Source organism: Suncus etruscus (assembly GCF_024139225.1).
Source record: "Suncus etruscus isolate mSunEtr1 chromosome X unlocalized genomic scaffold, mSunEtr1.pri.cur SUPER_X_unloc_1, whole genome shotgun sequence".
Taxonomy (NCBI): domain Eukaryota; kingdom Metazoa; phylum Chordata; class Mammalia; order Eulipotyphla; family Soricidae; genus Suncus; species Suncus etruscus.
Window position 1 is genome coordinate 251,412 of NW_026060304.1, and position 12,436 is coordinate 263,847.

The 12,436-nt window shown below is 45.3% G+C and overlaps 4 protein-coding genes across 5 annotated transcripts in view; 1 reads left to right on the forward strand and 3 right to left on the reverse strand.

Annotated features, from left to right (window-relative positions):
- Window positions 1-12,436, reverse strand: part of LOC126000517 (28S ribosomal protein S21, mitochondrial-like) — a 390,936-nt gene that overhangs the window by 227,000 nt on the left and 151,500 nt on the right. The window lies entirely within an intron of this gene.
- The window catches only part of LOC126000509 (histone-lysine N-methyltransferase PRDM9-like), a 770,602-nt gene that overhangs the window by 112,350 nt on the left and 645,816 nt on the right, over window positions 1-12,436 (reverse strand). The window lies entirely within an intron of this gene.
- LOC126000518 (histone-lysine N-methyltransferase PRDM9-like) overlaps window positions 1-12,436 on the reverse strand; it is a 322,719-nt gene that overhangs the window by 51,774 nt on the left and 258,509 nt on the right. The gene's annotated exons all lie outside the window — the stretch shown is intronic.
- LOC126000507 (histone-lysine N-methyltransferase PRDM9-like) overlaps window positions 6,921-12,436 on the forward strand; it is a 101,008-nt gene continuing 95,492 nt past the window's right edge. Inside the window, 2 exon segments of the mRNA XM_049767757.1 lie at window positions 6,921-6,991; window positions 8,566-8,692. Coding sequence (XP_049623714.1) covers window positions 6,959-6,991; window positions 8,566-8,692 — 160 coding nt within the window. The 5' untranslated portion in view covers window positions 6,921-6,958.

Here is a 12,436-nt window from a genome sequence, read left to right on the forward strand (position 1 = left end):
CGAACCAAGATGTTAGCAGCTTCTCCAGGATGCCTGAGTAGCCTTTATTGGGATAAACAAAGCTCACTCAAGGGGATGGGAGAAAAGCCAGATTAGAAGGCAATGGGGAAATTTTTTTTTTTTTTTTGGTTTTTGGGTCACACCTGGCAGCCGGATTACTCTTGGCTCTACGCTCAGAAATCGCTCCTGGCAGGCTCGGGGGACCATATGGGATACCAGGATTTGAACCACATCCTGCATGCAAGGCAAATGCCTTACCTCCATTTCTATCTCTGGCCCCAAGGGGAACATTTTTTAAGCTGGAAAACCAGAGGAACCCATTGAGAGATAACTAAATAGAAGGCAATATGAGGACCAATCCAAAGGCCTCTAACAAAAATTATTTTTCTTTTTTAATTTTTTTTTGGGGGGGGACACACCCGGTAATGCTCAGGGGTTACTCCTGGCTATATGCTCAGAAGTTGCTCCTGGCTTGGGGGACCATATGGGACACCGGGGGATCGAACTGCGGTCCGTCCAAGGCTAGCGCAGGCAAGGCAGGCACCTTACCTTTAGCGCCACCGCCCGGCCCCTCTTTTTTAATTTTTTTTTTAATTTTTTATAATGTTTTTTTAAGCCACACTCGTTTGATGCTCAGGGAGGTTACTCCTGGCTAAGGGCTCAGAAATTGCCCCTGGTTTGGGGGGACCATATGGGACGCCGGGGGGATTGAACCAGGGTCCTTCCTTGGCTAGCGCTTGCAAGGCAGACACCTTACCTCTAGCGCCACCTCGCCAGCCTCCTTTTTTAATTTCTTATACACTGTGAAGTCCCACCTGGTGGTGCTCTTGCTTTGTGGCTTTGTGCTTACTGTTCACACTTGGAAAGCGCTATTTACAACAATCTGGATAAACCCCAATTTCCCAAGGTCAGATGAGTGGATAAAGAATCTTTTGGGTACATACATGCACTGGAATACCATGTAGCTGTTAGGGAAAAATGAAGTCATGAAATTTATACATAGAAAGATATGGCAAGTATGCTGAGTGAAATGAGTCAAAGGGAGAGAAATAGGCAGAATAATCTTACTAATTTGTGAGCTATAATGGGAAAATAAGATAGCATGGCAAGAAAATCTAGAGACAATAGATGAAGATCAGAAGAACTAGTCATTGGTAAGAAGCTTGCCACAAATTGTGGAGCAATGCAGCTAGGGTACAGAAGGGACCACTCTGCCAATGACAATGATAGTTGAATCTTACCACTCTGGACAAGAACTATATGCTGAAAGGAGATGAAGTAATATGCATATTCCCCTTCATTAATACAAGTGCAAACCTGGTCAGGAAAGGAAAGAAAGTAACATGCATATTACCCACGTTAACACAAGTGCAAACCCGGTCTGAAAAGGAAAGCTGGAAGAGCGAGAAGTAAAATGTCTGATCAAAGACAGGCAGGGGAGAGGGCTGGAGGGAAGCTGGGCATATCAGTGTTGAGAAATGGGCACTAATTAAAAGGGGTGTACATTGTATGAGTGAAACTCAATCATGAGCAACTTTGTAGGCAAGGTATTTAAATAGAGTATGCTCAATAAAAATAAAGTATTAAAAAGTAGGTATGGGCCCGGAGAGATAGCACAGCGGCGTTTGCCTTGCAAGCAGCCAATCCAGGACCAAAGGTGGTTGGTTCGAATCCTGGTGTCCCATATGGTCCCCTGTGCCTGCCAGGAGCTATTTCTGAGCAGACAGCCAGGAGTAACCCCTGAGCACTGCCGGGTGTGATCCAAAAACCAAAAAAACAAACAAACAAACAAAAAAAAAAAAACGTAGGTATATTAAAGGTAAAAATAAAAGAAGCCCAGGAGCTGGAAGGAGCCAGAATGATAGCTCAACCAGTAGGGCATTTGCTTTGTACATGGGTGCTCAGTAGGGCCTTTGCTTTCCATATGGCTGACCAGATTGGACTCCCAGCAATCCATAGTGTAGCTGAGAAAGTCAGAACCTCAACCTGCTTTCCCCAAAAAGAGACTTTGCCCTAGCTTCTAGTTTCCTTCACCTACCCTTTTTGAAGACCCACCTAGGTTTAATTAAATATTGGATAAATACTTTAATCCTTTAACTACATCTGCCCTCCAAGCAATAGGTGGAGTCTGAACTTAAAAGATCATAGGGTGAGGTTATTGAGCACACAGTCCATGAGGCTGGAAGCCCTTCCAAACCTAAGTTTTTTCTCATTTAAATCTGTCTTGTTTTTTCTTCTATATTTTATTTAGTTTTTGGGCCACACCCAGAGTTGCTCAAGATTTAATGGGGAGATAACCAAGGAGTGTAGCAAGCCCATTTGCCAGTGGAACAGGGATGAGAGCAGGGACCCCTTTTGCCTCATCGCCAACGTGACTTTCTCAGGCTGAACTGAATATGATGCCTATATCGGAGCATCAACAAATCTGGCCATCCTCCTGAGCTGATTCTCACAACTCTGGTGCATTTTCCAGCATTTTTCACACTGGACTGAACTTTTTTTTTTGTTTGTTTGTTTTTTTTTTTTTTTTTGGGTCACACCCGGCAGTGCTCAGGGGTTATTCCTGGCTCCATGCTCAGAAATTGCTCCTGGCAAGCACGGGAGACCATATGGGACGCTGGGATTTGAACTGATGACCTTCTGCATGAAAGGCAAACACCTTATCCTCCATGCTGTCTCTCCAGCCCCTGGACTGAACTTTTAATGCCCTTGAGAGATTCTCCCATGCACATGCCCAAAGGTGAAATAAAGCTCTCCTACTAGTGATGCATTCTCAATCTACAGGCCTCCCCAGAACGGATACATTCACTACTGGCATCCAACTTGAGGGATCCCATCTGCTTAGTATGCCTTAAACTTCAGAACATAAGAGAGCAGATGTATGTGATGAACCAGCTACCACTTCTAGATACTTAAGAGTCTGAAAATGGCTCAGTAGAAATCCTCCCCTCACCTCCCGTCCCCTCCCCTCCCCATTGTTACCCCCATAGAGAAGAACCAAGAAGTGGTTCCAAGTGAGTTTTATGGTTCCTAATTTTATAGATCCTATTCCACAAGGCCTCCTGAGCTTCATCTTTTCTTCCTCTTCCATCTGAAAGATAATCATCCTCTATCTTATGAAATGGACTCACTTGGTCATTAAAAATGCTATACTTCATATGGGCCTATGTCTCCTTACTCCTTACAGGCTTCAGAGAAAGTGTATTTTGGCCCCCATGTATTTTCATGCTGTTGTTAGAAACTGCCTAAATCCTTCTCAATATACCCTTTGGGAAATGGGGTTCAGTAAGGAGGCTTAAACAAAACTCCATGTCTTGGATTGATACGGAGAAAAATTTCAGGAATTCAATAGCCTTATGAAATGCTTGTAGGCAGGAGAGAGTGGTAGAACACAAAAAAGGAAGTTGCCCTACCTCTTGTTGTTTTAGCTCATGCCCATGAGACAGCATTGTGTGCTTCAGAAAAGATTCATGCAGACCCTGAATTTAAAGAAATTTATACATGAACTTCAGGGGGTTTCTGAGACATGCAAAATTTATTGGGAAACTGACTCGTGCAATTCAGAGACAAGTGTAAAGAGACTCAATAACACCTGCTGAAAAACATTCATTAGCCTTTGAGAATACTACTGAATGGGGCCTGAGAGATAGCACAGAGGTAGGGCATTTGCCTTGCATGCGGCTGACCCAGGAGGGACTTGGTTTGATTCCCGGCATCCCATATGGTTCCCCAGCCTGACAGGGGCTATTTCTGAGTGCAGAGTTAGGAGTAAACCCTGAGTGCTGCTGGGTATGGTCCAGAAATCAATCAATCAATCAATCAATCAATCAATCAATGAATCAGTCAATAAAGTTTTAAAAAAAGAATTAAAAAGAAGGAGAGAATAGTAATGAAGATTGTCAAGCTATCTTGTACCCCATCATAGAAAAGGAAGCTAATAGATTTTTTTTTTTTTTGGTTTTGAAGACACACTGGTCACAATCAGAATTAGTCCTGGCTCTGCACTCAAAAGTTACTCCTAGCAGGCATAGGAGACCCTATAGGATGCTGGCACTGAACCTGGGTGGACAACTTACAAGGCAAATGTCATACAAAGTATTTGGCTCCCTGTCTTTGGTTTTTGGTTTAGTTTGTTTTGCTTTTTGGGCCATACCTGGTGACACTCAGGAGTTACTTCTGTCTATGCGCTCAGAAATCGCTCCTGGCTTGGGAGACCACACGGGACTGAACTGCTGTCCATCCTAGGTTAGTCACGTGAAAGGCAAATGCCTTACCACTTGTGCCACAGCTGTGGACCCTGTTTTTGATTTTTTTTTTGTTTTTGTTTTTTTGGGGTCACACCCGGCGGTGCTCAGGGGTTACTCCTGGCTGTCTGCTCAGAAATAGCTCCTGGCAGGCACGGGGGACCATATGGGACACCGGGATTCAAACCAACCACCTTTGGTCCTGCATCGGCTGCTTGCAAGGCAAACACCGCTGTACTATCTCTCTGGGCCCTGTTTTTGATTATTTTAAGGTACATTGGCACATTGCTTTTCTTAAACATCAAACACTTAGTGTTGTTGAAGACTGTGCAAAGCAGAGTCAAGAACAGTACTCATTTCAGTTATAGTAAATCAGACCTAAAAGTTAATGTTATTTCAGTGCACATATGTACCCAAAAGATTATTTACTAGTCTGATCTTGAGCAATTGGATTGTTTCCTGATTACAGCTGTCATAGAAGTGCTTACCAAGTGTGAATAATGGGACACAAATAGTATAGTAAATATTTGTTGGGTTTTTTTTTGGGGGGGGGCACACCCGGTGGTGCTCAGGGGTTACTCCTGGATGTCTGCTCAGAAATAGCTCCTGGCAGGCACAGGGGACCATATGGGACACCGGGATTTGAACCAACCACCTTAGGTCCTGGATCGGCTGTTTGCAAGACAAAAAGCGGTGTGCTATCTCTCCGGCCCCTATAGTAAATATTAAAAAAGAAAAATAAACTTATTGATGGTACAGAGGTATATGTTATAATGGGACCTTTACACAAATTTTTGTTTAGGAACCACACCTGATTAGAGGTTCCTCCTGCTCTGTAGGCAGGAATTACTTCTGGTTTCCTCAGAGACACTACAGATTGTCTGGGATTCAACCCAGATTTTGCCACTTGCAATGTACTAGCATTCCCTATGTCCTATAGCTCTAGCTCTAATTGGGAAATTAAGTGTCCAAAATGGACTTGTTTTATTTTTAAGTTCTTTGGCCTTCAAACTTGTGATTATTTGCTCCACACAGACCTCTAACCAAGCCCCGAAGATTGGTTCGTTTTATGTTTCTTTGAAACGGATCCTTCACTTTCTTTAAAACCCCTTTCTCACACCTATATTTATTGCAGCACTATTCACAATAGCCAGGCTCTGGAAACAACCAAGATGCCCTTCAACAGACGAATGGCTAAAGAAACTGTGGTACATATACACAATGGAATATTATGCAGCCGTCAAGAGAGATGAAGTCATGAAATTTCCTAGACATGGATGTACATGGAATCTATCATGCTGAGTGAAATAAGTCTGAGGAAGAGAGAGAGAGACGCAGAATAGTCTCACTCATCTATGGGTTTTAAGAAAAATAAAAGTCATTTTTGCAACAATCCTCAGAGACAATGAGAGGAGGGCTTCACTTCATGAAGCTCACCACAAAGAGTGGTGAGTGCAGTTATAGAAATAACTACACTGAGAACTACCATAATCATGTGAATGAATGAGGGAACTGGAAAGCCTGTCTGGAGTACAGGTGGGGGTGGGGTGGGATGAAGGGAGATTTGGGACATTAGTGGTGGGAAGGGGGTGTGCTTTACATGACTGAAACCTAATCACAATCATATATGTAATCAAGATGTTTAAATAAAGAAAGAAAAAAAAAAGAGTTTTCCATTACCTGATTCAAGTCCAGAAGGAAAAAAAATTTCAACTTCCAGGCCACACAGGTGGCAGGTAAAGAATTGGAGCCTGGCCCTTTAAGAGTTCGGCCGGAAGTAATTTGACTTCACGCCACGCGCCATTTTCCCTTCCCCGTTGCCCACCCCCAGAGGGAAGCCAGGATCTGCCGCCATCGCTGCCCCAGAGCACGATTTCGGGGGTCCCCGCCACCTCAAGGGCCTCTGGAGGGACGGATTTCTCTCCGCGCCCCTGTATGGTCCGCTCTGAGCGCCCCGGAGCTGCGCGATCTCGGCCAGGTAAGCAGAGAGGTTGCCTTGGTATCTACGCTGCAGGCCTGAGCCTCTCCCTGGGTTTTCCTGCAGCCTCGGGCATATGGGGGTGACCCTTTCCCCCCAAGGCGAGTGTCCTCACCGCATGCTAGTATTGCATCTCTGGCTTTGGGACTTGTTTTCCCCCAGGGAATGAATATTGCTGCTCTTGAGTAGCTCTCCATGGCCATGGCTGCAGGCTTTTGGATAAAGTGAGTTTGGGGGAAAAATTGTTTTTATTTTTGAGAAAGGGAAATTGTATGCAAGATGAAGAAGTTCCTGTTGCGATTGAGTGCCGAGCCATACCCAGAGCATGGTAGGGACACAGAGGCCCAACCCCCCAGGTGTACAATTTGGACTAGCTGCTTGCAAGGCAAATGCCCTTCCCCAGCTGTGCTATTGCTTGTGAAAAGTAGATTTTAGTGCAGAAACTCCCAAGTGCAGACACAGGTCACGTCCTGTTCCTTAGTAACTGCTGTGGACATTAGGGTGATTTTGGTGGACAACAGGCTGTTTGGGGGCTTTCCACGTGTCCCCTCACAAAGCAACAAATGCTGGATGCTGTCCAGATGTGCTGTTCTGGGTTGGGATCCAGCAAGACCCAGCAGGAAGCAGCAAGGCAGCATTTGTGCTCGTGCTTGTGGCTCAGGGCTGTGTCTTTTCTTCCGCAGTTTGTGCAATGGGCCTGGCTGCTGCTCTTTGGGAATAATCCAGGCTGGAGAAGATGGGGCCTCACCGTCTGACGTCCTCTCCCCAGGTAAGGGGCAGTATAGGCTCTAAAAAGGACAGGAGGAGTGCAGAGCTCCGCAGGACTTCCACAGGTCCCAGAAATATTTTTAGAAGGAATCTGGGAATGGGGTGTTGTTCCTGGCAGGTGAGAGGGTCTCTGTAGTTTGAGGCTCTTACTTTGTTGTCTTGTGTTTGTTTCGGAGCCTCTCCAGGCTGTGTACTCAGGATTTCCTCCAGACTCATTCTGGGTCACCACTGGCAGGTCTGAGAACTTTTTGAATGTCTGATTCCAGGATTGTGCTATTGGTATATGGACCCAGATATTGATAAGAAGAAGACCTTGATCCCAGGATTTCTGCAATGAAGCATTATTCCATCCTCACCTTGGGAAAAATGTCTTTTTTTATGTCACTGCGGTAGAAATTCTTCTTGCCCTGCCCTCTGGAATCATATCTTCTAGGTGGGAGGACAATATGGGGTGTCGGGGATTCAGCCTGGGACAGCCCCTTCCATGGCAAGCATGTAGCAAATTTTATTTTATTCCAACACAATGATCTTTTGTATTTTGCTGCTGCTTCCAATGCCATGACAATACCTGTGCCCAAGTCTCCCTCCTACATTCACTCAGGACTTTCTGAGTTTGTCTGGCAGACTCTTCTTGGGATCCACATTTCTGGGACCCCATGAAGAATTTTTTGCCTTCAAAGAACGCAGCAAGGTTCTTTCCTACGTGTGCATATCACTGTGGGTTTTGTTTGGTTTTAGTTTTGGTTGTTTGGTGCTGTCCTGTGTCTGCTTGTTTTGTTTTGTATTGATTACTGTGCCACATTGCTGGTGTCAGGAATTTTCCCTGACTTTACACAGAAGTTCCTTCCAGGTAGCATCAGGCTACACTAGCCTGTGCCTGGAATTGACCCTGGTTGTTCCCAAAGTCTGGGCTCTCCCTGGCACTGTTGCTCAGGTTCCAGGACATGCCTGCCGCTCAGCTCTTTTGTCTTTCACATTCTCCTCAGTAAACCAGTTGCACTTCCAAAGTCTCCTGGTCTGTAGTCCTGTGGCTTATAGTTCTAATTAGAAAAAGAAGCAAAGGATCTTTCTGGAAGCCACAGTTGCTGGGAGTTAGGTTATTTTGACCTGTACCAGGAGGGAATTGTTTGGGAATGAAACTTGGGTGCTGATAACCCAAGCACATGCTTGATTCACTCCCTGTACCCTGAATTTCCCTTCTCGCCACTTGTGAGCTGGGCTGTGGGGGCAAGTGGTACTAGTGTGTGTTTATCATTTTGGGTCACAATTAGAGTTGCTGTTTCAGTTCTTTCTGGTTCTGTAGTTAGTCCTTTCACCCGCCATTGTTGGTACATCTAGTGTAGGGAGGAGCCCTGGGTAGTGGATTGCAAAGCAGCACCTTCAAGTACTTCTACTCTACTGTCCGCAAATCATATTGCCCGATCTGGCTTTCTAGCATGATGTCTGGACACTTTCCCTTTAGGGTGCCGGTGGAGTGGAGAGAGGGATGTGACTCTTTCTCGGACCCTGTTGGTCCTGGCCTCTTCCCAGGTCCCTGAGTGAGCCTAACCCTGAACCCCTCGTTTGTGTGCTCAGGACACAGTGACCTTCCCTGACGTGGCTGTGAACTTCTCCCCTGCGGAATGGTTGTTCCTGAACACCTCTCAGAGGAAGCTCTACAGAGATGTGATGCTCGAGACTTATGAGCACCTGCAGGCAGTAGGTAAGAGCTGCCCTGGGTTTCCTGCTGTGGGCTACATTCCAGGGTTGGGAGGGGTGGGCCAGGGATTTGGCTTCAACTGGGATGTGACTCTGGGAACCCAAGGTCAAGCCCCTCCCTATTCTTACCCTCCAGCCCCTGAATTATCTTCAGTGAGTCCAACTCTATTTTTTGTTTGCTTGTTTTGTTTTTGGGTCACACCCAGCAGCTCTCAGGAATCACTTCAATTCAGTCCATTGTCCATCCTGAATCAAAGGCCTCAACTCTGTATTTGTTTTTGTTTGGGGGCCACACCCAGTGACCCTCAGGGGTTACTCCTGGCTTGGGGGGCACCATTTGGGCCCCTGGGGGATTCCGGGGGATCATCCTAGGCTAGCCCTTGCAAGGCAGACTCCTTATCTCTAGCACCACCACTCCGGCCCCCCCAACTCTTATTTTTTTTTTTTTTTTTGGGCCACCAGTGGTGCTCAGGGGTTACTCCTGGCTGTCTACTCAGAAATAGCTCCTGGCAGGCACTGGGGACCATATGGGACACCGGGATTCGAACCAACCACCTTTGGTCCTGGATTGGTGGCTTGCAAGCGCTGCTGTGCTATCTCTCCGGGCCTTCCCAACTCTATTTTTAAATGACTTTTCATTGACCAGAGAAATGATACATTGTTTGGGGTTTTTTCCATATATGGGATCCTCACCTCTGCATATGCCCCCCTAAGCCTGCCAGGTGTCCTCCCTGAGCACAGAGGTCAGCCCTGAACACTTATGGGTTTGATGTGATTTCATGAACTGGGGATCTTAGCCTCACCTGGGTGCGGTCAGAACTTCTTCTGGACTCTGATTTCATGGATCAAAACTCCTGATGGATTTGGGGATCATCTGGGTTGGCCTTGTTTATGGTCACAGTGCTTCGATCCTAATGAGACTGCAAAATGTATAATTCACTTAACTTTTTTTTTTTTTTTTTTTTTTTTTTTTTGGTTTTTGGGCCACACCTGTTTGACGCTCAGGGGTTACTCCTGGCTATGTGCTCAGAAATCGCCCCTGGCTTGGGAGGACCATATGGGACACCGGGGGATTGAACGGAGGTTCGAAGAGCTTGCAAGGCAGACACCTTACCTCTAGCGCCACCTTCCCGGCCCCTTAACTTCTTTTCATGATTTCAAAATATCCACCCAGTTGCAGATCCTTGAACTCTCACAGTGCTTCTTAGTACATTTTGTTGGTCAGGTATGAAATTTGATATCCTTACATGGATAGCTTGTTCTCTAATCTGTTGCAGCCTTTCCCAGGCCAGGGACAGTTTGACTTTAAACTTCCGTACTAGAATTTACTACTAAACAAATCCAAAAAAGGAATGGGGACAACTATATCTACATAAGAAAATACACAATAACAATTATACCTATTAAACATATATATCTAAAGAAAAAATATATATCTAAAGGAATAATGCGTATCTCCTTTAAGTCTTTAGAAATAGTCTGGGCAGGGTATAAAATTCGGAGCATAGCTTTAACGTGTGACATGGTCTCGGGAATCTGAATAAGAGCTCACAGCTTTTTGTTTGTTTTTCGGCCACACCCAGCATTGCTCAGGATTTTACCCCTGGCTTTACGCTCAGAAGTTGCTCCTGACAGGCTTGGGGGACCATGTGGGATGCCAGGATTCGAACTAGGTTCCATCCTGTGTTGGCCGTGTGCACACACCTTTCCGCTGTGCAATCGTCTGGCCCCAACAGCTCACAGCTTTTGAAGAGATTAGGTAATGTCCTCGAGCTGAGGTCTCTCAAAAACCAGCTCTGATCGCGAGCACTACGCCATGAAGCATCATCTAATGGGTCTTAAGCATTAAGTTTTTTTCCTGAGAGCAAACTGAACACATGGGCCTTATGATTTAATAGTAACCTAGCTTGAATTGAAAGTAAATTTCAAAAACACACTCTGAGCTCTGTGGCAAGAGTATATGGCGTACAGTTGCTAATTATAATGGCAATTATGTCCACATAGTAGACATAAAATTAGATCATAATATCAGGTATAATCAAGTGGAAATTGAATAGCATTTCTACAATTTCTTTGTCTCTGATATCTAGATACCTATATTTTCTTCCAAAGCTTTGTGTCTTTTGTTGACTTATTTATCAATGCTGACTTCTAATTTATTTTTTTCTAATTTGTTTTTTTTTTTTTTTTTTTTAAGTTTGTCTCTGCCAGTCTCCAACAGAGTACTTCTGTTATTATGACTGGCTAACAAGTTTTTATTTCCCTCAGTGTCTCTTATCTTTTGAAAGAGTTCTTTGAGTTGGTTGAATTATTCATCTAAAGATTTTTTTTTTTTTTTTGGTTTTTGGTTTTTGGGTCACACCCAGCAGTGCTCTGGGGTTATTCCTGGCTCCAGGCTCAGAAATTGCTCCTGGCAGGTATGGGGAGCCTGGGATACTGGTATTTGAACTGATGACCTCCTGCATGAAAGGCAAACGCCTTACCTCCATGCTGTCTCTCCGACCCCATTTAAAGATTTCTTAAACTTGCTGGCTAATGGCTCTTTGATTTCTTCTACTAAAACATTAAGTGTTGATTTTAGGTCATCATCTATAAGGCTCAGGCATTTTGGTTGAGTTGGAAATTTTTAAACAAGCGAGGTTATCTGAATATGATAAAAATGCTGCAAACTAATTTATTGTTTTTTTCAATTGGGTATTTAGCTGTGTATTTGATTTTTTTTACCCTCTCCCCCTCCCCAGCTGTATATTTTATAGGAGAAGGAAATACATGATACAAATTGAAATGATTTTGCTTGAAAGTGTCCAGATTATTTGGGAAAAGGAGGGTTGATGGGCAGGCCCGGTGGGTTACTGTCTCTGCCCAGAAACAGACCTGAAATGCAGCACAGGCTGGCAGAGGATCGGGACAGCTGCATCCAGCCTTCCCTTTTTTAAGACACCTTTGGGTTTTGGCAATACTAGCTTTCCACTCAGTATTCCCTGACAGACTCAGGGAGCTACAGGTGGAATCAAGGACAAATGCATGTCAGCCGTCAGCCATGTGCAAAAGCCGGTACTGTCCTACTGCTACCCCATCCCCTGCTGTATTTCCAGACCCTGTAATTAGACCCTTTCATTTTTTTTTTGGGGGGGGGGGGCCCACACCCGGCAATGCTCAGGGGTTACTCCTGGCTGTCTGCTCAGAAATAGCTCCTGGCAGGCACGGGGGACCATATGGGACACCAGGATTCGAACCAACCACCTTTGGTCCTGGATTGGCTGCTTGCAAGGCAAACGCAGCTGTGCTATCTCTCCGGGCCCAGACCCTTTCATTTCAATGCTGTCTGTACAAGAATCAGTGAGCATATGGAGTGCCAAGATTCTGTTCTTCATCTATTACGTGATTTGGCGCTTTCATCAGAGACCCAGACTCATGCATGGGCTGCTGTCCCCTTGTCTCTAATCCATGATTGTCCTGCAGCTGGATATTGCGGGATGAAGCCTGTGCTGATCTCCTGGTTGGAAGGGGGAACTCTGGGGATGTTGCCGAATCGTGTGTTTGCAGGTGAGTGTTTGAGCTCTCTGGGCTCAGTGTGTGGGTTGGATCTGGAGTGTCATGGCCTACGTGAGGTAGACCTCCTGCTCCCATTCGATAACCTGATGCTGAGTCTCAGAAAGATCTGGAGCTTTGCTGTCTTGCCTTTGCTCTTTCTGGTTCCATGTCTGGGAGTGTTTAGAACAGATCCTGAGATTCTGAGCCTTCTCTC